Genomic DNA, 24,892 nt, shown 5'->3' with positions numbered 1-24,892 from the left:
CTCTCGGGTACCTAATAGCCGGGGGGGGTGTAATAAGCAGGGGGGTTGGAAAAAATCTCAAAATTTAATAAGCGGGGGGTGGGGTTTGAATAAAAATGTCCTGGGTAGAAAATGTTTGAAAAGGAGGCTAATACAGCAGAATTAAGACAAAAAAAGGGAACTTTCAAAAACATTTTCCCAAAAATTAATAAGCGGGGGGGTTGGAATAAGAATGTCCTAGGTGGAAAATTTTCGAAAAATTAATTAGCGGGGGGTAAGGCCATTAGGTACCCGAGAGTACCTTCTCCTACGTGTTCAAGCTATTCATATTTTTAAAGGTGTCACACCTGGGTTTGAACCGTGAACCTCGTGCGTATTAAACCAGTGCCTTCTCCTTTGAGCTAATCTTTATATCCATCTAAACATCTATGAGCATTTTTCTGGGTGTTCATGCTTTATATTGGATCCAATGCTCTTCAAAACTTTCGATTTCCAATTTCTTCGATCTCTATCAAAATAATTCTCCCAATTTTTACTTTCTTTAATAACATCTTTTAAGCGCTCTGACCATAGTCAAATTATCGGTTACGAGATTTGAAGATAAAACTTGTGTTTTGGGTTCCTTTACACTTTCAACAAAAATTATTGTAATATTACCCTCTTTTATAAAAAGTGCTTGGTTTTAACGGGTAATTAACCTTTTAGTTCTTGTTTCAATTTTTTTTTGATTATCTGCAAAAGATTGAGCTATCTAAAATTTTTCAAAAGTTATGACACTTTTTGTACGAAAAACTGGGATGAAAAATTGAAAAAGATTTTGAAACAAAGAAGAATTCACAAAATTTTTCCGAAAATCTGTTTTTATTGATGGTTAAAGATACACCATCTACTGCAACATTTCTAGATTTTCAGATTCAGGAATAGTTAGTCTAACAGAAAATGTATAATATGCAAAAGTTTTGTTGGTTACATCAGTCAGAAAAACACATTTTATACATGGCAAATATGAAAAATTCACTATGATCAGAGCCGAAAGGTCGATGGTGTAAAAAAAAGGCCTCGGCAAATAGGTCGAGGTGTGAAAAAGGATTAAGTAGACTTAGGGAATTTAGCCTCCCCCATTTATAACATACTATAATTCAGGACACAAGTTTCAGAAATTTCAATACACACACCTCTGTCTAAGTGACTTTGAGAGAACTTTTCAACAGTAAAAGAGTTCGGTCAAAGGGATGCAGTGAATCAGAAAAAAGATTCGAATAATAGAAGTTCGAATTAGAGAGAGTTGACTGTAGTTGAAAAAGTGTAAAATTTTCCTGAGTCTTTTGAATATTTTTTTTACATATGAAGAAAAATTCAAGTAAAATAATTAGTATTTACAAATTTATTTATTTTAAAATTTGAATTTTCAAATCAAGTCATAAGATATTTTCATTTCTGTAATTATTATATACACGACAGACCAAGATTTGGTTATCATTCTGAACTCAGCTTGTACTACCATTTCTTTTAAATATGTGTCTACGAGAATGTCCCAATTTCTCACCTAAGCTGTTAAATCTCATTTTGGTTGAATATACATCGTATTGTGATAGCTTTTTTGCATTATCCATTCTTCTTGTTCCCTTGTTCAATTCAGCTTCTCTCTCTTACGGTTTAAAAAAGAAGATCAATGAAGGACGCGTAAATCATTTTAACATCAGTCAAAAATTGCATTCAGTATAATCTCTACATTTGCCGAATTTCCAATAAAGTTTGTACATATATAATCACAATGTGATGGACGTTCCTTCAATGTATGCTATATGTATATTCTCATTTCAGACCACTCCGATACAAGCCATTAAACGTGTTCGATCAAACTCTCGTAAAAATACTTTAAACGGTAGCCTTATCTTTGGTATTTGCTTTAATTTGACATGGATCTTTAATACCCAATAAAAAGTCCTTATAACAATTCACAATCTTATCTTTAGGTTCTGTCACGTAATCAAAATAATGTTTATTGATCACCTTATCCAATATGACTTTTTTCCAGGCACTGTTTTTATCTTGGTATGCCAGCATTGATTTGGCATATTCGACAACAGCATCTGAAACTTTCTTCATACAGGAGTCACCAGAATCACATTTCATGAACTTTTTCAAAAGCTCAGTAGCTTTATACGTTTTGGTTTTCATTTCATTTTTTCCTTCTTCTTCAAGCTGTATATCTTCTTTATAAGCCATAGCAGAGAAATACTCACTGGGTAGATCTTTCTTATTTTTCTTGAAGATAAAAAACAACTCAGCAACATAATCGCGTGCCTTGACTGTTTCCATTTTAGCCTGCTCGCTTAAACTCTCACCTTGGCCAACATCGACTAAAATGTCTTTAGCAGCTTTTAAAGTTGAGTAAGTACGCCATAGATATTTACTTGATTCTGCAATGCATTGTGGTATTGATTGTGGTTTCTTGGCAAGGCATTTATCCATTGATTCTTGGGTATGCCCAAAATTTTCAATAGCTGATGAAATGTAATCATTGAGAGATATCTTGTTGATCATTTCTTTGTGTTTCATCTGTGAGGCAACATTAATGGATCTGATAGCACCAAAACTGTGGTATGATTTAGCTGCTTTAAGATGATTTCGAATCTCCATAAAAATTTCATCAAACATTTTAGCAGATTGGTCATTCCTCTGATCATCTGTTTTGGCTGTTATGATTTCAGCGATTTTATTAAATGAGGTGTAAACTTGTGCGGCGTTTTTAGTTGAGATTCCTTGAAGAAAACTTTTAAAATTTTCTTGAAGATCATCTACAGATAAGCTGATCAAATCGTTTATAAATCTGGAGCTGACAGATGAATCTTGTCTAAAAACAGGAATCATTGCTAAAACTAAGTCAAACCATTTCATATAATAGCTCTTATCTAAAGAAGCTAAAATCTTTTTCTGTTTCTCAAGTTTCGCAACTTGTCCTTTATCAGAGGGATTTGTGGGCAGGAAGATATCAGGTGCTGCAATCTCTAATGCATCTGAACGGATAAGTCCATCAAGCATGGTTTCGGCATTACACGGCTTCTGTGCCCCCTTAACATCACATCTTTGAGTCGCAATATATTTGTTATATTGAAGGACCGCTGTACCGGCTTCTTTTCCAACCAAGCCAAATTCAACGTCTGAGGTACACATTACGGGTCCCGTTTGTACGGGATAACACATCTCCAAAGGCTTGTATATTTTATCATCAGGATCAACCTTACAAAGGCTTACATCACTAGTCGTAATATGACGTAATAGGTAAGTGTAATATGCATAACGAGCACCAACAGCATATAATAGATTTTTACATACTACTAAAATGCCTTTATCAGTTTTCATTTTATCATCCTTGAGCAAGGTATTCCATTCACCAGCTTTCGTGAAAAAGGTTTCAATCACTTTAGCGTAAAGTCCAAAATTCTTTGTCAAAGGACTAAATTCTTCGTATGGTTTTTCAACAAAGGTTGGTAAATTCTTGAATAAGACATAATTTTCTTTATCTTTGTCCTCTGCACGGTGGTCATTTTTGGCTGTTTTTCTCCCACTTGCTGAGCAACCTTGTTGAACAAGGGTGTTTTGATTGTTATATAGACTACACAACATTTCTTTTACCATATCAACCTTTGAAACAGTTTTCCAAAAAAATTTGAAAATTTTTTTTGAAAAAAAAATTTCCACGTGACCGAAAAATGACGTCATCAAAATTTTGAAGGAAAAAAAACTTCGAAATAGCGTAAAAGTAATACCTTCATCCGATAGCTCTTGATGAGTAGTGTTCGAAAATGGGGTCACTTTTTATATAGACCAATTCCAAAGTCGAGAAATTGAATTTTTAGTTACGCCCATATAAGGTAAAAACCAACGATCGATTAGGCAATTTGGCTTGGAAATGCTTAGGGGGGTATTTAAACAGTATGTTCCCGATAAGCTACAGACTTGAAATTTGGTATGAAGTAAGGTTAAACAAAAGCAAAATTTTTGGGCTTGAGACTTTTTCATTTTAGGCCTTTATCTTGTTGCTAGGCAACATTCTTTAAAAAGACGGGGGTCAAAATCGGGGTTTTCCGGTATTAAAAATCGGGAAATCGGAATAAAAAAAATTCTAAAGCTCAAAATTGTTATTTTTCTCATAGGGAGTCTCCCTACCAAATTTGGTGTGATTTTACGACAACTCTAAGAGGGTGTTTAAATAGGGTGTGGAATTTCTAAAACTAAAGTTTTGAATAAAATAAAATAACTTTTAAACTTTAATTTTCTGTAGAAACTCTCATAAAATTCAATCTTTCCGCTTATTTTTTGAAAAAAACTACGCCTTTAACTCTCTTGGAATGTTACTTTATCGAAAGAAAAGATGATTTTCAGTCGTTTAAGCCAATAAAAAAAATATTTTTGACAAATTTTTCGACATAACCCCCCTGGAAATTTGCCAGTTTTAAATTTAGCAACCTCGTCCCAGTCTTCAAAAAGCTTTAAAACTCGATATTTCGGCTTCAGATTTTTGTAGAAATAAAAGTGACCCCATTTTCGAACGCAGAATTTTCCCCTCCTTCCAATAAAATTGGTTTCAAAATTCAAAAACAACTTTTTAGTTTCGTGTTTTTCAAAAAACTGCCAAAAAAGGGACTGGAAACGAGTTTTGAAAATTTTCAAATTTTGAATTTTTTTTGGAAAATCATAACATTTATGAATATCCATTGGTTTGGCAACATAAAAACAATATATAAGCTAAATTAAGGCTAGTGGGAGAATTTTGACCATATTTTGCCGCCGTGCTGGGTTTGCTTCCATTTGGAAGTCAAATAATTGGATGATACATTTCTTAAAGAAATCCAGAAACGGATCTCGAGCTTCTGTGTACGGTTTGTCTTTGTATTTCTGTAACATATCATTAGCAAGCATGTCACATTCTTCTTTGGCCATGTCTTTACTGGCGTCTCCTGCTCGACGCTCGACGTGATGGTGCCGCATACATGATACTTGGCAGACTGTGATGGATAAAATGATAGCGGCTATGAAGAGTGTCGATGATTTCGAAATAGCCATTGCTTGTTTCTGAAAAAGAAAAGTATTAATGTTACTTAACGTACGATAAATTATCTCAGGTCAGTGGCTGTTTTTTACACCCCCTGCTCCTTTCAAGGCGCCAGGGAAATTTGCCTGTGTTTGTTTACACTTTATGGTTTTCAATCGCGTACCCTTTCTCTTTCCCGCCTATCCATTTGAACACCCCTGTGTCACAGGCCCAGTGGGAATCCCCGCCGATGTAATATTTGGCCAAGATTTTGTCCCTTGATGAAAAAACCCTAAAATTTCATCCCAACTGGGAAATGACTTTATCTTTATTCCCAAATTTAAAATTCAATAAACAAAATTGCACCCCAAAATCATTCCAGCTTAATTTTTGATGCTTGGGAACATTGGGAACAATAGAATTTCTATCCTCATTTAATTTCGATAGAGATTTTCACTACCCACTGTGTAGTAAAGAAGTTCCATTGGGGGATGTGAGACAGGGGTGTATTAAAAATATTAAAAGTATCCTCACCTTTTGAGAACTCTGTACCAATCAAGCCATGCCAGAAAAGTATTAGAGATTCTTGAAAGGGTTTCTTTTGATTTCAGCGAGAACAAAATCTTGTACAAAATGTTTACAATTTTACAAAAATCTTCACGCATAGAAAATTGAAAAATAAACTTTTCATGATATTTACATTGTATTAAGCTGAAGATGAGTTTCTTTTACTTTTGATTGAAGGTCTCATGTGCATTCATGCGTTTAAACAATTTGAAACTAAGAAAATATTTAGATAAATAATGACCTTGTGTATTTAAAGTTTTTATTTTTTAAATGTTCCCGTTTCACATCAGACACATTTTTCATATCAGAACAGTGTCTCTATTGTTATATTTTGTGCTGAAGGGGTGCTGAATAAACCAAATAATTGTTTTTCTTTTCCTCTTTCTGACCAATCTTGCTCCACATCCGTATCTCGTTAAGCCTTCTCTTCATTTTCGAAAACGGAAAAGTTTGGCACGTCAGGTATTTAAGTATTTTAAGAAAAATTTACGGTATATTGTATTTGAAATGCTCTCGGTGATGGTAAATTGCCTAAAATGATTCGATATTTCGGTATTTAAAAAACTTTGGTATTTTATTCTTTGCAAGAAATTTATCAAAATATTACCTAAAACGCTAATTCCTTGCAGATGTAGAAAACTACGCCCATTTTTTTCTGAAATCTTTTTTGAACCTTTTTCCTCTAATTTTTATCTCTAAATTTTTTTCTATTTTTTTTATCTTTCTCTCTTATTTTTTTGAATCATTTTTGAATTTCTTTTTTGTGAATCTTTCTCTTTCCTTTGGTTTTTTTTTGGTAGCAATATTCAACAAAAATGTTTAGAAAAAATATATGCAAGTGATAATAAGTGGCCTGGTCTTCATATAGTTCTACATATTGAGGACATTGTTCAAGTACCAAGAAGAAGGTGCCCCCCCCCTGGCTAAGGAGGGCATAGACTAGAGTCTACTTCTGGCTGAACTTTGCTTTTTGCCCCCGCAGGAGCGTAGCGACGAGGAGGCACTCACAGTTTCACGGACGCTGAGTCCAGTGAAGCATTTGGCGAGGTCGCCATTTTGAAAAAAAATGTTAAAAATAAATCCAAATAACAATAAAACTACTTGGAGTTGAAAGATATTATCAAAAATGAGAAACAATTAACAACGATTAAAGGGGGTAGTCATATGAGAAATTTGAAATGTCATTTTTTAAACTTTTTGTTATATCTTGTGAAGTAGTAAATATTTTTCAATGAAACTTTCCACAATTGTAGCACAACTATAAAGGATATGAAAAATTAAAAAAAATTCTAAAAATCGCAAAGACGGGGGTAATATCGCCCAGGGGGTAAAAGCTATAAAAATATTGTGTCACCTTTTTAGGAAAAGCTAAGAAAGCTATTCAAAAAATTTTTTCTTGTGAAGGTTAATATTATGAAAGTCTCCAGAATGAGTGGAAAATTTTTTCAAAATTTCAAGCCAGGGGGTCTGGAACCTAAAATTTGTACTTTTTCAGTTTAAAAGTCAAAAAATGATTTTTTTGAAAAACTGCTTCATTCATCCTGAGGCTTTCCATAATGGAAAACTACCCTGAAAATTTCAAGTCAATAGCTTTTCTCAATCCTGAGAACAGGCTGACAAGGTGCGCGAAAACCCCCTAAAACGTGTTTTGAGAAAACGGCGGAGAAAGTTGAAAATAGAGGTTTTTCTAAATTTTTCTGCGATACATAGACCGTTTTACAAAATTTTTACTGTGGTTGACCAAAATGGATTGACACATAACTTTTAATGTTGAAAAGGTACTGGAAATACTAAAATAGTCCAAGTTTTTTGAAAAAAATGGCCTTTCACGTGCTCCGGGAATCTCCAAGTATTTTGCGTCAATCTGCGTACAACGCGTAAACATGGCTTTAAGTCAATAAAAGTGCATTTTCTCATCAAAAAAACATATTGCCAACAAAATATATCATCCTTGTGCTCTCTCAAACAGTTACATCAAAATGCCTCGAAAATGTCAATATGTAAATTGCGTAATCAGAGAACGTATGTCTCGCTCATTATAAAAAGGCTGAGACAAACTTTCAATAATTGGATTGTAACATCGAGTTAAGTCTCTTTTGTTAAGTCACCAGGGGGTAAATAAAACAGACCTTGATACATTTATCGTTCGTTTCAACTTGACCATTTGTTTAAAACTCAGCCTCCTAAATATTTGGGGTAGGTAAAATATGTACAAAGAAATTTATACTTTTCCAACCCGGCCAATCTTTAAAAAAGAAGCGAACAATATAATGTAATTACCCTTTCCAAATAAACCTCTTCGGTGGCGAGCGTAGTCAACTCTGACGTAATTGTAAAATTTATGTAATGGGAGTTTGACATAGTAATGTAATGTTGTTTGGGGAATTATGAAGTTCTCTGGGATTTCGATTGCATTTATTCAGGTTGATTTTTTATGACTTCTAATGGTACTTTTTCTAACGAGTTTGATTACTCTGTTCTCACACTTATGTCTTTTTTTTTCGCATCCTTTTCCGTGATTACTTTTATTTATATTTTTAAAGACATTTAAGAAGGCATATTGATGTAACTGTCAAATCTGTTTACATCATTTACAATTGAATTTCAGTGTTGATCTTAGGGAAACGTGTCTTCAGGTTGAACGTCAATCCAGTTAGGGAAACCATCCAGGATCCTGCCATTCTATAAGCCAGCAAAAACTAAATGACACTTGTAAACTTAAGTTTCTTACCATTTTCCATCGAAAACAACCAAAAACATTGCTACTTCCCAAAGCCGGAGACCAAAACAAATTATCTTCCAAGATTATGGCGCCCTTTTGGATCTATTGTTAAGGCCATCTAAAATGGTGGAAAGAGTTGCGGAAAGACAAAGGCGCTCGCTGCGTCGAGGGTGGTAACGCCAAAACGCCCAATATGATCTTCCAACAGAAGGCGAGTTAGTTGCCGCGCGAGTTACGTCATGCACTCCTTCGCAGTGTGTTTTTAAATCAATATCATTAATTATAAGAATATCTTATGTGCTTACTTTCAGTAAACTTCGAGTGCTTCATTAAAGATGAAGAAGGTAAGAAGATAAAAAATGCGCTGGATAATTTTCATTGTAAGAGTTTGATCAATCATCGCTGAAAGTTTGAAAAAGTTTTTCCAACGCAAAAGAAATTGTCAGCCAATTAAAAGCACAGTGTGCTTATACTTACTATGTTTGCTACAACGTCTAGGCTAAAAAAAGTGCAAAAAGACACGAACGCCGTTTTTTATTGAGTGACGTTATGATTTTTTTGATTGCGGCCGCGTACAGGAACTCGCCAAATGTTCCTAACTGCAATCATGCGTAGTTTTACTCAATTTTCCAGGATCGCCTCTGGCGCCATGAGTGCCATGATTCATCAAAGACTAGATTTCCACTGGATTTAAGACTCATAATGGATACATCATTGAATGTGTTTGGTTCCTTGCTTCAAACTTTATTCAAAGTCTATAGTCCATCACTTTGAAAAGTTTTTTTTTCAAAGTTTTAAACAATCAATGTACAAGTTTTACTGTTCGAAAACATCAGTTCGCAGAATCAAATTGTTGCTTTCACTCAAAATATAGGCTTCCAAAGATTTCCCAGATGTGAGAAATGAAATGAAACATTCAATAATATCATAATTCAATCCAAAACAATACATAAGCTCAGTTTCCATGTCAAAAACACAGCTGACTGCCTCCAAAATGTGAATGTTTTTGAAAATACCACTTCTTCGGTTACCATCTTTAATTACGTCATATTAAGAAATCCCGGGGAAAAAAGGCGGTATTGACTTAGACGCCCAAAAAGGGCGTAAAAAGAGCTTTCATTTGGTATGTCATGATGCTATGTTTAGAGCAGCCATTCGGAAATGAGGCCCTAGCAACGGATGCGATTTCCCGTTGCTAAGGAGAAAATTGTATATCAGGGCTCATAAGAAACCCAATATATCGGCAGATATTTATGCTACGGCCTTGAAAGGATAAAGGATCCTAAAAAGCCCTAAATCCCGAAAATGATAAATTTTTCACCAATTTTCAAAATCTCATATGACTACCCCCTTAACAGATTTACAATCCCTTATTCTCAAATAAAAACATTGCTTCATACTGTTTTTACCTTCCAAAAACAACTAAAATCTGTTTAAGCGAATCAAGACGTAAAATTGAGAATTTTCACATGAAAAAATAGACTAGCAAACTAGTCTGTTAATAAATCATGTCAGATGGTGGGGACATAAAGGCGGCGGGTGTTTGCTAGAATAGGAGCTGCGTAGGAGAACGAGCAAAAGTTGGTGAGAGGCTGCTGATTAATAACTTTCAGCCCTTGCCGCCGACAAATTTTCTAACTACGCTCACCTAACTCCTACGCTCACTTTTCCCGCGTGATACCGTTCCAGCCCGACTGGCGTGCCAGTCTAATGAAAAAATGGCTTAGAGGGACAAATTCTTCTTGAAACATTTGTCCTTTGACTTATTTCTGGCTTAAAAGTGCCAACAGATTTTCTATTTTGTCAAGAATTTTTCGCGAATGGCCTTTCCTATAATTTTTAAATACATTTACTTTCGTGAAAAGGGCCAATATTCTCCGCCCCCATATTCAATTCAACTCAACTCATGGAAAAATTCGTCACTTGCTGGTAGTTGGTAAACGTATTAAGGCCGGGGAAAATATTCGCCAACTTTTCCCCGATAGGATAAGGTACTTTTAAACAATGCTGCATGATAAATCAAGCCAAGTTTAGACATTTGACTGAATGAAAAAAATGTAAAAACTTCTAGTTTTTGTAGTGGAAAAATTACAAAGGATTTTTTAGTTTTACGAGTACACGTTTTTGTTTTTTAAGCAACATGAAGCTCAGAATGCCTAAAAACTAAGAAACATTTTAGAAACATGCTGAGGCTGATAATGAGAAAATACCTTAAAGGAAGAAATTCTGGCGGGAATTTAATTTGGCGGTCGCTTAAAAATTTAACCTTAAGATGGCGTCAAAACAGCGAAAAAATAGCAAAAACTACGGTAGCCGGAGAAGGGACATCCAAACTTTCTTTTTTTGTTGACTTTTTTTCTTTTTTTGCTGACTTTTTTTCTTTTTTTGTCAACTTTTTTTCTTTTTTTGCCGACTTTTTTCTAGACACTAAAACATAACAAACCAAAAAAAGTTTTCAAAAAAAGAAAAAAAGTCCGCAAAAAAAAGAAAAAAAGTCCGCAAAAAAAGAAAAAATGTCGACAAAAAAAGAAAAAAGTCTTCATATCAAAAAAAGAAAAAAAGTCGACAAAAAAGAAAGTTTGGATGTCCCTTCTCGGCTTCCGTAAAAAACACCTTAAAAGAGATCATATTTTCAAAATGTTTAATTTGGCGGATGGCGGAAAAAAGAAATTTTGGCGGGAACTTAATTTAAATCCGCCAAAATTTCTTCCTTTAAGGTAAACATTTTCTAATTCTGTTTTTTTATGAACCTTCCAATCAAAAATATGAAAAATAGGCTGATTATGTCAAAAAGCTTTAGAAACATTGAGGCTGCTTGGTAAAACTAGTTTCTTAAAAAAAAACAAAAAGAAAACGTGTATACAACCACATGACTAAATATCATGATGTGCGAGATCTTCGTAGAAATATAAACAAGAAAATACCTCCAAAAAGGGACTGGGTCTTGTGGCATGGATTTGCTACTACCAAAGTCAAAAAGTGGAGTCTGTCAAATCAAGGAGCTTTAATCTAAGTTTCTTGGTCAAAATACGTCGAGCCACTTATATAGTAGAGGGCATTTTGTAAAATCGCTCGACTGTTTTGTTAGAAGCACTTGTTATACATTTTTGGAAACTTCAACCTTAGAGAAATCGAAATATATAAAATAAAATATGACGGTCTCAGGCAAAAATCATAGGGTAAAAAATTAATGAAATTTTAACTTGAGAAAACAGAGATATATTTGTCCGAAAATCACACCAAAGTGTCCGAAAAAAATTGGAAACATCGTAATTTCGATTTCTCTAAGGTCGAAGTTTCCAAAAATGTATAACAAGTGCTTCTAAAAAAACAATCGAGCGATTTCAAAAAATCGAACAAAATTCCCCCTACTATTATCAGCACCATCCAATCTAGTCCCGCTTGCTGAGATCGAAAAAAGTGGCTAGAAAACGATTTTCGTGACACACATCATAGAACTAACTGTTTTTGGGAGGAAACTCACGAATTAGTATATGTAGATTCCAAAATCAAAAAGTTTCCACGATATTATCGTGCAAGTAACGAGTAATTGGCGATTTTTTGCGTTTCCAGGCAAAATTGCAAGGCCTGGAAATTCATGATTTTTGGGGGGTCTTCAAACTAAAAAAATACCTATATCACATGATAGAGCTCTTCAAACTGAGCAAAAAAGTGTATTACACCAAAGTCCCAACTTCTCTAGATCAAAAGTTATGGGCCTATTTGTGGTCAAAAAGGTGTTTAATTTTGCATAAATTAATGCAGATTGTGGGGGAAATTCCCTGTTTTTCATCAGTTTTTACTCGTTACTTGCACTATAATATCGTGGAAACTTTTTGATTTTGGAATCTACATATACTAATTCGTGAGTTTCCACCAAAAAAGTTAGTTCTAAGATATGTGTGTCACGAAATGAAACATTTATCGACCTCAGCAGCGGGACTAATCTATCAAAAAGCTATAAATGGGCGTAAGCTAGGTTCTTTGGTGTTGCAACCTGCAACAATTTGTGTGTCAAGTTTCAATCATTTTAAGGTCCACAAGGAGACATTACAAGCTTGTCAAATGTAACCCACCAAAATTAATTCACTCCACACACCCTATGTCACAAGGCGAAAAGAGCATTTTGAAGAGAAATACAGTATGGACTTTGCAGATTTGTTTTCAAAGTTTCAAAACTTTGGCTTTTGAAAAAGGTTCACGAAATTTAAGAGGCTTTGAATTAGACTACGTAGACATTGGACACGTTCTAAATAGAATTCGTGCGAGGGTTAAGTGTGTCGTAAACAAAAAAGGCAAAAAGAAGAGACAAATCAAATTCGATGTCTGTTTTTATTAAAAGTTTAATGATATTTAAAAGTATCTTACAACAAAAAAATCTACCTCTAAAAATAAAATCAATGTCAAAACAAGGACGCTCAACAAGTTGTTCGAGTTCACATATCCACAGTTTGAAAGGTAGGTCTACTAAACTACACTGAAAATGTTAAAGACAAAAATCTGATAGACGACTCCAGATTGCGAGAGGCTCTGTAAAACGGTTAGAGTTGAAAAAAAAGGCAGACTTGAAACCTATCAATGGATATTTTAATATAGGCTCCAGAAAATCGTTACCTTGGAAGAATTGATTATCCCAATAAATGTCATTTTCGTGTAGGATGGTTAATTTTCATCACACAACAATAAAACAGCCAGATAACAATACTTATTCCATTTAGTTACGATGTGTTAGGAATGACAGTTGTTATTACAAAAATCAATTGTATCCATGTCATGTCCTGATATCTGTGGAAATGACACATCCAAAATAGGATGGTTGCATTTGCTGTTGAAAGATGCACGATTAGGAATGAAATCATTCTTCGTCACCGCTTCGGCGGTCATCGCCATTCCTCTCATCGTGTGAACCATTTTCATCACCATTTCTGTCTGGACTGCGTGATCTGGAGCGTGGAGTGCGTGAGCGCGAACGACTTGCTGATCTAAAAAGTTAAAATGAAGCTGTCCAGTTAGGTTTTATCATCAAAAAATATCCCATTGCAATTTTGGTAAAAGTGCTCTATCAGGTCAATAGAAGAACTCAAAATTAGACAAAATCAATGTTAGAAACCGAAACTGAAACAAAATTCTTATGCAGTAATCATTGATTAATAATTAGGAATTTTCTATTGCTACTAACCTGTCTCTGCTTGGCGATGCTGATCGAGATCTTGACCTGGAAAAGATAAGCAAACAATGTTTTAGGGTAATTAAAAAAGACATTTATTAATTCAAAAAATATGCCTTGGCTGAGATGTTGGTTTAATGTCAATACCAATAATTTTATCCTAAAAACGATGTGTTTAAACTCACCTTCCTTTGGATCGTGACCTGGATCTATCACGAGAGCCCGATCTTCTTCGTTCCTGAGATTTTCTCTCAGACCGTCTTTCTTTAGATCTAGAGCGATCCCTTCTGGACCTGTAATTGAAAGAGATGGAAGAAATAAAATTACCTTAAGATGAGACGTGGAAGGCTGGCCAAGATGACATCAGGGTGTCAGTGGTGTTGGTATTTTCTATTCAAGAAGAATCAAATTTATTTTCAAGAGATTGGAAGAGATAAAATCTGTTAATGTCACTAGTTTGAATGGAGATTAAATATTTGACCTTTTGAAATAGTAAATTAAGCTCAACGATTTAAAGAATAAATACTAAACTTTCAGCTACTTTAAAGTGTAGGTTCTGGCTTATTAAATGAACCAAAGATAAGAATCATTAACATTTAAACGTACCTATCTCTAGATCTGCTTCTTGATCGAGACCTCCTTCTTCTTTGGGGCGATCTTGATCTAATAGTTGAAGTTATTTCATATTCATAAATTAACATGATATAAAAGGCTCACAAAACACTGGAAAAACATTTCAATTAGATTCTGTATATTTAAATCTCATTAGAAACGACTCATGTTTTGTTGGGACTCTACTTTGCTTGATTTGACCTTGTATTAACCCTTTGTTCACTTCCTTGTCTGCAGTCTGTGTACAAACCTTGTTTTACATTTTATCAAGAGACTGTAGGTAGAAGAATTTGTATTTCGATGGAGAAGTTAAAATTGATGTTTGTTTATCGCAATATTCCCATAGTTGTTTTTGACGCAACTGTAGGATTGTTTAGAAGAATGGGATGTAGGCGTTGGTTGCAACAAGTTTAGGTGAGGAGTTTTGATCAGGCTCTGATGGGGCTTTTGATGGAGTAGTAATTTTGGTTGGATGCTTAAAAGTAGTAGGCGGGACTCAATGATGCCGCAGAAGAGCAACTCCAATGAATTTTTTGAAGGACTGCTAGGTGAGGTGTAGCGTTGAAACACATTGGTTGCAGAATTGTTTGAAGAGTTTGAAGAGAGGTGTTTTAAATAAACTAAAGAAAAATTAACAAAAAAAGGATGAATTAATTTGCCTAAAAATTTAGAAAACAACAAAAGAAAAAAAGTCATTAAAAAGGGTTTTAGGAATGAACTCTTACCTGGATCTACGACGACTGCCACCAAACCCACCACCACTTCTACCTCCATCTCTAGAATCCCTGAATGGTGGACGACCACCTCCACCTCCTCTGCCACCACCACCACCACCCCTGCCTCTTCCACGGCCGCCACCTGAACCACCTTTGGCAAATTCAACTCTTATCCTTGTACCACAAACTCTTTTTCCATCCATTTCACGAACAGCATCATCTGCATCACGAGGATCTTCAAATACAATAAAACCAAATCCTGGGGGGTTTCTTGCAACCCAGACATCTTTCAATTGTCCAAAATATTCAAATTCTCTTTCTAGTTCTGTACGTGATGCATCCTCTGTTAAACCACCAATAAATATTCTACAAAGGCCTCGACCAGCCATGGTTTTTTATATTTTATTCCACTGAAATAAAATTAAATAATCATATTTCTACCCATTTCAAAAGTTAGATCGAACAGGCACACAGGCTGCATGTATCTCCTCTGTTACGTTTTGGTGTAATAACTTACTTAAAGAAGTAAAAAAAGAACCACACACATTTAAAGGATTTGCCTAATAAATATCTGAAACCCTCTGATGAAAACAACAGGCTCCAAGAAAACCTCAAATTTACATCCAGGAAAATAAAATAGTCTTTTGGATTTATTTGCAGAAATAAAGCATTCCTAGATCACAAGAGCCCAAAAATTTGAACCTACTTGGGTAGAAAAACCAATTCAACAGGCCAACGCAATAAGCAAAACATCATATCGTCCATATGGTTCAAATTTTCATTGATAAAGTTTCTTTGATTTTACGACGGCGCGATCTCTGTTGCATTATGGGACTCTTTTCTAGTCCTTTTTATCCTAAAATATAGCTAGTTGAATATGACACGCGGCGAGATCTAGCAGAACTAGATGTAAGATCATAAATATAGTAATCACTTAACGTGATCTTTTGAAAGATGCACTGTATCAGGCTGGAAGCATGTTTACATCGAACATGTGCATTTCTCCTGCAGAGCTAACCAACCAGATGAAAAGGTATATTCTGTCTATTTATTTAAAGATTTCAGGATGATGTTTTCAGTTGGTAATACTCATGTGTACATTTTCCCACCTTGCCCCTATGAAATTAATTCGCCGTCATAATTCGACACTTCAAGTCGACTCATCGCGCTTCAGAAGTCGACTCGTCGCGCTTCAAGTCTACTCATCGCATCTCAATAAGTTGACTCGTCGCATTTCAAGTTGACTCGTCGCATTTCAAGTTGACTCGTCACATTTCAAGTTGACTCGTCGCATTTCAAGTTGACTCATCGCAATTTTCAACTTGGCTCGTCGTAACTCAAGTTGACTCCAATGAAGTACCGTAAGTTGGTCTAAGGTCGACATCCGTCTTCTAATTTCGACATCCTTCTTTATAGATAAGTGTAAGTGAAGGTAGTCTGGAGATCCATACTCTCTATTCAAACTTACACCACACAAGCAATTACCCCATCAGAAGCTACTCATTGAGAGTATGGTATATTTGACCCCGTTTGAATTTGTTTACATTTTGGTTTGAATTTTGTGCCAAAAAAGCTGTTGATAAGGTTAGCCAATCAGATTCGCGCACTTCCAATCAAAACAATAATATCACGTGATTTCAACAATTGTTTAGCAGCCAATAAAATTCTGCGACCAGATTTGGCATCTACAAAAATACCCGGCTACTCTGTTATTTCTATATTATTATTCGTTTGAACTAAATGCTATACTTCGAAACCACACGAACAGAGTAGACGGGTCTCCCAGCTAAAGTGAAGGTGGTTGAACAAAATGTTTCTGGCATATTGATGTAACTGTTCGATCAGTTTGATAAAGCAACTTTGTTCGACAAGTTTGTGCTGCTCCGCCACAGTATATTAGCTTCTTTTCAAAGCCAAATTCGGAATGTAAATCGGGAAATTACTTCCGATAACGGATTACACACTTTTCCTGTATCCTTTTAGCGCCAGAGGCGGTTTGTTGGTTATCTGTCACCCAGATGGTGAAATTTTCTTTCGACACGCTAAAGCTCTGAAGGTTGGGAAATTTTCAACATCTGGAAGGTTTAGTTTTGCAAGACCGCGTCAAGGATTTTGCAGCAGGAGGTCTGGTAACCCAGCCCTCATTTTCGGGGATTGGCGGGTCCAACCGAAATATTTTTACCTTTACGCGCAAGGGTAGTTGAACCCGACTGAGGATTCGACACATCAAAGGCCGACTATCATTCCTCTCCGATGGGAAATTAGCCCACTCCTAAGCTCCTTTAGAGCTTTAGCAAGGGTGGCCGCAAATCCACCATCGGAATATCAGATAAGTTTGTTGGAGCGTAGTATTCTGCCACTGGGCCGCGCGCGAAATTGCAACAGAGGGGCTATGGACTTTATTCCGGATAGACAAATATCCGGGTACAATAAACGTCAAGCTGTTAAGTCTGGGAACGGTCGAAATTGCAATCGCGTTCCAGGACAAAGTTTTTGCAAGCAAGGGAAGATATATGAGGATTTAATATCATCAAACTAATCAAATTTTTTACTTTCCGAACTAATCGAACTGCTATTGCTTCAAAAATTGTGAGTGTTGGATTAGGTTCGATTAATTTTTTTAATCGTTCGATGGAGTTCGATTAGTTCGATTGTTCGATTGGTTAGACGAGTTCGATTGATCAGGTCTGGATAAGCCCGAAGGGCTAGAAGTCAATCTTCTTGGTAGGATTTGAAGCCAACAAATCCTGCTACCAAAGTTGCGCAGCCTTGAGCGGCTTGCCTGGTTTTTACACAAATGACAGATTGAGATTTGGTAGATTCAATCTGTCGTCATTTTTTAAGGCTTCACTTTTTCTTGCCTGAGAAAGGTTAGAGATTAAACTCTAGCCCTTCGGGCTTTAAACTCAATGGTTGACTCGTCACATTGTTTAAGGTTCATAGGCTAAGGGTAGGAGTAAACAGTCTAGACAAAAATTATAATTTGAGGATGTATTAGATAAGCCAGGCCCAATTGGCAGTGTAGACTTAACTCTTATATCAAGATTACGGGATTTCGAGTAGGGACCGATTTTACTTTCGTTTTGAGTGGTTTTATAAGCCAACATCTTAGCAACAGGGTGCTCGCCCATAGTTACAGGGGTTTGTGCAAAAAACTAAACATAGAAAATTTTCCAAATCCCCTATTTCGATTAATGCAATAAAAAATGAAACTTTTCTATGTTTCACTTTTTTGCACCTATTCTTCAAAATGAAAATATTTAAGATTTTAAGTTCTTCTTTTATTCAATGATTTTTTACGGCACTTTGTTGGCAATCTAACTCTCGCATCAAATTCCCACTTTCTTCAGTAAATTGAAGATGAGAAAAAACCTAAGCCACGAATCACGGATTGTAACAAATATATGAAGGGTGGGATTTTACAGCCGCCCATCGTGCAAGGAACTGAAAGGCAACGGGTGCCAAAAAAGAAGGGCCGTTTGAAATGCGGCAACCTCATTGGTGGAAATTTGATAAGCAGCTGCAAAGGAGCGCTGGGAAGCAATCAGTAGAAGAGACCACTTTCGATTTTGTTGCAGATTTCTATAAAAACTTCTCTCAGGGATTACTTCTTGTCAATGTACATGTACACATGTGTTGTGTCATGAATCTGCTGTCAGGAGTTTTCCTTATTTACAAGCAAAACTACAAAAAAATATTGGATTTGTCGTTTATTTAGTTTCTTTCATCATTTTTTATTTTATTTTTTTTAATTTTTGTTTTGTTTTTGTCTTAATATTTAATTTTGATTTTTGTCATTTCTTCTTCCTCTTCTCTTAGAGGCGGACCCTCAGGTACGGGACCCCAAACCGGGTTCTAGGCCAACTTTTCAACCTTTCCCTTTCTGCTGTACTTAACTGTATGGTCAGACTTTGTGCCTATGTTTTAATTTCTGTCTTCTTGTTAAGCTGATGGGTGACTCTAGATTGGCAGGATATGCTTACTCAAGGTACTGCACCTGATCTCAGACTTCAGTCTTCAGCTTACGAATCACTTCCTTTTGTGTCTTGTGTATTCCTTTTGTTTTTTCTTTCTTCCAAAATGTATATTAGGTTTTTGTTACAGACTGTCATGGTTAGTCGCTAGTTTGTATTTTCTTCAGTGCATATAACTTCACTATACTTCTTTTCGTTTTACAATGCAATGCTATGCATGTCTTTTATGAAACTGCCCTTTTTTGAAAAAAAGTTTAAACAAATTTTCACATACCCAACTAAAAACTATGGAGATGAAAAAAAATAATTGGCATAAAAATGAAAGACACAGAGATGGAATAACAACATTGTCTAATGAAAAAGCTGTTCTGTTCCAATGTCTCGATACCACTAGAGATTTGTTATTTGTACTTATCTTCAACCATTTACTGTAAGCCCTTTTGGAGTGACTTTTCAGCAAAGCTGACTTAAACTTGAAGTATCATTTTAGCAATCATGAGTTCTGAAAAAAGAAAAAGAAAGAGTGAGGGCATGAACATCCCGATTGAAACAAAAAGACAATTCATAGATGCAAGGAGGGATGATAGATCAAAGAAAACCAAAAGGAATAATGAGCACACAAACAAATTTGCATACTCAGTCGAACCAAGAGGTATACCCAAATCCTTTCATCAAGTGCTAGTTAAAGCTGGTTTAGTCTAAAGCCAGGTTTATTATATATTTAAATTTTGGTCTGAATCACTATGATAAAAAGCTGAGATTGCAAAAGCATTACAGTGTTGAAATGAATCATCGAAACAAAATACAGCACGTCATGTTGGTTGATTGTTTTATTTTACAATAGAATGCCATATTTCTAAAATTAGTTAATGTAGCAGGGGTGCACGCAGTTACTACAAGACAGTATGACACTTACTACCGTGGTGGTACTGTATTCAGAACAGTTACTACACAGTGTAGTAACTGCTGTTTGGGGGTGGTGCCAAACACTAAAACTAGCACTTTTGGTGGAGTAAGTGCTTATATTTTAATTCTTTTTAAAGAACTTTCAAAATTTTTCACAAAAAATGAATTTTTGTTATAAATAGACGAAAAAGAATCTGAAATTTTTCTCAGATCCAACTTTGAAATTATGCTTTCCCTAATTATCATTAAAATGTTCTCAACAGCTGTTAACCAAGTAAATTAAAAGAAAATCTAGCACAAAAATGGCTTTAGGTTGAAAAACAATCGCAATTTAGGGTAATTTCGAGCATGTTTTTGATGATATCACTCAAAAACAGGGGTGGTACCTGGAAATCTTTTCTGAAAACAGTTACTACCAAGGTGTAGTAACTGCAAAGGGTGGTGGTCCTGAAAAAAAGTGTCGAAAAAGCACTTACTACACATCATGTCTTGTAGTAACTGCGTGCCCCCCCCTGAATGTAGACACTTTAATAAGTTTACAAAGAAATAAATGTAATGATCTAGATCTTAGTTAGATCAAATAAATATTTTGCATTGCTTTTACAAGTTCGGCAAATAGCTTCATGAGTAGATTGGGTATTTCATTGATTTTAAAAGTTCTTAACCAACTTGAAGGAGCATTTCATTAAACCCTTGTCTCAATGACCAGCTAGAAATACATTTTTTATATTTGTTTTACTCAAGTTCATTTCAAGACTTTCCTAAATTAACAATTCTTTCTTTCATTTCAAATCCTAATGTAATTTAACACTTCTTAACAGGTATAAATGTCCTTGAATATGCTGAAGCCAGAGCACATGAAATATGTAATTTGAAGAGTGCCATAGCAGAAGCAAAGAAAGGGTACAATGTTCACACTCTACAAAAGTTACCACGACATATGAGAAGAAGAGCAGGCAACCATGATGTGAAAAGACTACCAAGGAGATTACGTGATTCAGCTGTTACAAACATTGTATGTTCTTATTTGTATATGTTTTTTAAACTCGTTCGTTCGTTCGTTCGTTCGTTCGTTCGTTCGTTCGTTCGTTCGTTTGTTCGTTCGTTCGTTCGTTCGTTTTCGTTCGTTCGTTCGTTCGTTCGTTCGTTCGTTCGTTCGTTCGTTCGTTCGTTCGTTCGTTCGTTCGTTCGTTCGTTCGTTCGTTCTCGTTCGTGTTCGTTCTTCGTTCGTTCGTTCGTTCGTTCGTTCGTTCGTTCGTTCGTTCGTTCGTTCGTTCGTTCGTTCGTTTTCGTTCGTTCGTTCGTTCGTTCGTTCGTTCGTTCGTTCGTTCGTTCGTTCGTTCGTTCGTTCGTTCGTTATTTTTGGGCTGTAAAAATCAGATTTCTTAAACAGGGAAATTCCCTTTGGTCATATTTAGGGAAAATTAATATTTCTCGCAATTGGTTTGCAATCTTTTTCTGACCTTTTAGTCTGCTTTTTTCTATTTTCTTATTACGTTAACCTTCAGGTAGGTCCATTGAGCATTTAGCTTATTTCCAATATTTTGTCAATTATTTTTTATCAGGCAAAGTCTAATAAAGATGTTAAAAACAAGGAAAAGAAAAAACCGAATCGGCACCAGCGCAGGAAACCTAAAAATCTATTTGAAGAATACAAGAGAAGACAAGACAAATGTACCTGGCTTGAAACCCACATATGGCATGCAAAGCGATGCTATATGAAGGAAAAATGGGGCTACAAAATTGCAACTAAGACCTTTTCAAAGGCTGTACGCTCCTCATACAGAGCTGCAAAAAGTAGTTGTTTGATGCAGGTTTAGCTTTGTTAGAATTTTTATTTTTTCATAAAATCCTCTTAACTGATATTCATCATATAGTACAGAAAAAGTGAAAATTATTTGTAATCATCTATCATAGTTGTTATTGTTGTCATACATTTTCTACTTTTTGATGATTGACAATACTCCTTTAATTCAATAGGATATATCGTTTAATGAGATCATTGAGGTTACTGGGAAGGTAGAGTCAATAAGAGATTGCATGAAAAAGTTGGGAAATATAACAGGTAAGAATACCTAATTGTGTATGATAATGCTGTCCTTTATTTTATAATAGCAAAGAGGGGAGGAAAAAGATGATGTTTTCTGATTTTATGTTTTGTTTTTAAACATGAATATTTATTTAAATTTCTTCAGATATGGAATCAACACACAACTGTACAAAGTTCATTGAATTTGTTGCATACCAGAATGACCAATACCCAAGAGGGGCAATTGGACCCATCAAACTTCTCTGGATCTCAAGTATTGATGAAGCTACAACGAAATGCAATGCTGTTATTATTTCACATACTGCAATCAGTAAACAAGTAATAAAAGAAATTGAATCTTTCAATAAAACACTAGATGCAGATAACCAAATATCAATCACTCACCATGTCATGGATTTTGTCTTGTTCAAGCTTACGGGGACACAATCTGCTTCCGTTATACAAAATGTTTTGACCGTAGACGACCCCGATAACCAAAAATGGTGGACACCTCTTTTTGAAGCTGAAGATAAAACTGTTTTGAACTTAAATGTGAAAGATCCAAGATTGTATCTTCCAAAAAAGAAACAAAACGCTCTTTTGTTGGATAAAGATATACCAAGTGATCAGAAAGGTATGTCATACATTTTCGACTTTATAATGCAATGGTATTATTAGAAACACAAAGGTGGTCTCTTTTAACAGTAATATTGTCATTATTTTATAATAAATCTGGGGCTTAAGAAATGAATTGATCAAATGAAACAGTATTGTTCTTACCTTATAACCAAAAAAGCCAGACATATCACCAATACAAGTCAACGTAGCTTATGATTATACAACCATTTAAAACATTTTGAACCACAGTGGGAGTGTGATTTGAATAAATTTTTCTTTTTTGCTGGTAAATTTCTTTAACCATGTTGGATACTGGAGTATTATGTTTAAGATGTGTTTTTTTTCAATTTAATGCCTTAGATGAAATTAAGGAAGATCTGAATGGTCATGCCACTTCATCCAAGATCTTTACTGAGTATTCTGATATTTGGGACAAGCAAAAGAGGACGTTTTCATCAAATAGCAAAATTGCAGACCATGAAATAAACAAATCAAAGGCTGAATTGCTGTACTCTGATGATAACAAACCAGCTGTTGAAAGTATTATTCTTATCATTTTCTTATGCGTAAAATTTAGTTTGTTCCTATTTAATTAAATTGGCTTGTTTTCATGCTCTTTAGTAGCAGGATGGTTTTAAGAATAAGGAATATTGTTTGAAAGAAGTAAAAGTATTACAAGTGCTGTCTCTCATCAATGAAAACTGGCGATTGTCTACCAATGATCCCTTCCTTCTTTACTAGGTTGTCAAATCCCTGTGTGTATTCTGAAAACGCCAGGTAAGGTTGCAGAAACGTAGGTGCAGTCTTTTGAAAAGATCCTTTTGCATTCAGATAATAGAGAAACTTGTCTTCAAAGAGGATTTGTATTTTAGAACATTTTGTTAACATTAATTTTCTTTTGTGTTCTAAAATTACATTTGAATTTTTAATTTTTTGCCCCTTCTTCAATTTATTGTATTTTCACAGGAAACAATACAAACCATTTTGCCAAAGGTTTTGAAATGATCTTACCATCAAATTGGGCAATGCCTTTCTGGATAGCTTTAGTATACCAAGGTGCAAGGGCTGGATGTTTGGAGGAAGCTGTTAATATCTCTTACGAGGCTTCGATACTACATTTTCCCAGAGATTACATTGATACTAATGTGGGAAAAGCAGTTAATGACGAGAAAGCACAAGAATTACAGAATCATTATAATAGGCAAGACGATTGATCAAATTACATTTTTTTTGTCTCTTTTAATTTTATCACTTTAAGAAAAAAGGCCCAAAGATTATTGAAGTATAAATATAAATATGACATAAATAAACTTTCATCAAGTTTCAATGTATATTATGTTCTTATGAAAGTTTAATTTAATTAATTCAAGCTGATTTAATTAATAAAGAAACAAAAGTAGTCATAACTGTTCTGTCCTTTTAGGGTTCCACCAGCAAAGCGTATATCATACGAACCACTGGGAGTTAGATGTCCATATTTTTCACCGTGGCAAGATCTCATCTCTCAATGGAACTTGAATTTTAAGCATTTGACACAAATTGACCTTATCAAGTGTGAGCACAAAGAATTCTATGGTTTGAGAGATTCATCAATTTTACAAAGATTAAAAACACTGATGATGGATAAAACATTCAAATTACCAGATTTAAAGGAACTGGATGTCGATAGAGCTTTGGTTCCAATTAGATTAACATCTACAAAGAACGGTGTCCCAAGTAACAATGCTATGCTTTGTATTCCATCCTACCAAGACTTTTTAGATCTCCAAGAATCAAAACTTGATGAACTGACAGAATATAATGGGCCAAAAGAACCACAGCACAAAGGCCCTAAACATAAATTTCCATTCATTTACAAAAACCATGAAAATGTAGCCTTCCATAATGTTCAAGACATTGGAAGATCAACGCATTGGGTAATGGGCTATCTGCAGACAGGAAATTATTCGTTCCAAGCTGGAAAAGGGACAGGGGTTGGATTTGTAAGTGCAATTGCCCTTTATTATCATTGGAAATGTCTTGATGGTAAAGAGGACAGGAATTTGATTTTGTTCCGAAACACGAATACTTTGCAATATAGATTTTGCGAAATTGATATTATTTGTTGATTTTTAGCTCACTAACAAATTTTGCTTGGTGTAAGTTTTTTATGGGATAATATATATATTTTTTATATTAAAAATTATTCATATAAAGTGTCATGTGAGACAAATATAGATCATCTCTGATCATCTCTATATTCCATTGACCAGTGAAAGGTTGCTTGGGCATTTTGGTTCTACATTTTTCTGATAAAAAAAAACAAACTTGCAAGCGTTGTATGAATAAATACCCAAATTCCAAACCCAAATTATATTTCTTTTGAACAAGAACTGACAAGAATAATATCCTAAATCATGTTTTAAAGCTAATGTTAATAAACACATAACTCTCATAAGGGGTCACGCAATTTATGACCTTATCAACATGAATACCGACTTTGGCATCATTGAATGTCATAGTGTTAAATTTCTTATGTGTATATTTACAGTTAAACTACACACTTTGATGTATTGAATTATTTT

At 34.9% G+C, this 24,892-nt stretch overlaps 3 protein-coding genes across 4 annotated transcripts; 1 reads left to right on the top strand and 2 right to left on the bottom strand.

Annotated features, from left to right (window-relative positions):
* Positions 1-1,360: 1,360 nt before the first annotated feature.
* On the bottom strand, positions 1,361-3,577 carry LOC136804711 (uncharacterized). Its single transcript, XM_067061323.1, has one exon. It carries the CDS (start codon positions 3,343-3,345, stop codon positions 1,858-1,860), a length of 1,488 nt encoding a protein of 495 aa, XP_066917424.1. The 5' UTR covers positions 3,346-3,577; the 3' UTR covers positions 1,361-1,857.
* Positions 3,578-12,624: 9,047 nt separating this feature from the next.
* On the bottom strand, positions 12,625-15,245 carry LOC136804721 (probable splicing factor, arginine/serine-rich 6). Its single transcript, XM_067061333.1, has 5 exons — positions 14,811-15,245; positions 14,080-14,136; positions 13,659-13,766; positions 13,486-13,521; positions 12,625-13,288 (listed from the first exon to the last, which is right to left on the bottom strand). Exons 1-5 carry the CDS (start codon positions 15,188-15,190, stop codon positions 13,162-13,164), a joined length of 708 nt encoding a protein of 235 aa, XP_066917434.1. The 5' UTR covers positions 15,191-15,245; the 3' UTR covers positions 12,625-13,161.
* Positions 15,246-15,729: 484 nt separating this feature from the next.
* LOC136804703 (ribonucleases P/MRP protein subunit POP1-like) lies at positions 15,730-24,576 on the top strand. 2 transcript variants are annotated; one of them, XM_067061316.1, is made up of 9 exons: positions 15,730-15,834; positions 20,503-20,696; positions 21,247-21,495; positions 21,662-21,746; positions 21,877-22,344; positions 22,689-22,868; positions 23,070-23,105; positions 23,295-23,529; positions 23,752-24,576. In XM_067061316.1, the coding sequence occupies exons 2-9, from the start codon at positions 20,622-20,624 to the stop codon at positions 24,434-24,436; spliced, it is 2,013 nt and encodes a 670-aa protein (XP_066917417.1). In that variant the 5' UTR covers positions 15,730-15,834; positions 20,503-20,621; the 3' UTR covers positions 24,437-24,576. The 2 variants fall into 2 exon arrangements, with proteins under 2 accessions (XP_066917417.1, XP_066917416.1); XM_067061315.1 differs by lacking the exon at positions 15,730-15,834 and adding an exon at positions 19,103-19,427.
* Positions 24,577-24,892: the final 316 nt, after the last annotated feature.

Source organism: Clytia hemisphaerica, unplaced genomic scaffold (assembly GCF_902728285.1).
Source record: "Clytia hemisphaerica strain Z4C2 unplaced genomic scaffold, Clytia hemisphaerica genome assembly, whole genome shotgun sequence".
Lineage (NCBI taxonomy): Eukaryota > Metazoa > Cnidaria > Hydrozoa > Leptothecata > Clytiidae > Clytia > Clytia hemisphaerica.
The sequence above is the reverse complement of the archived record's forward strand: the minus strand, read 5'-3'. Positions and strand labels throughout refer to the sequence as shown.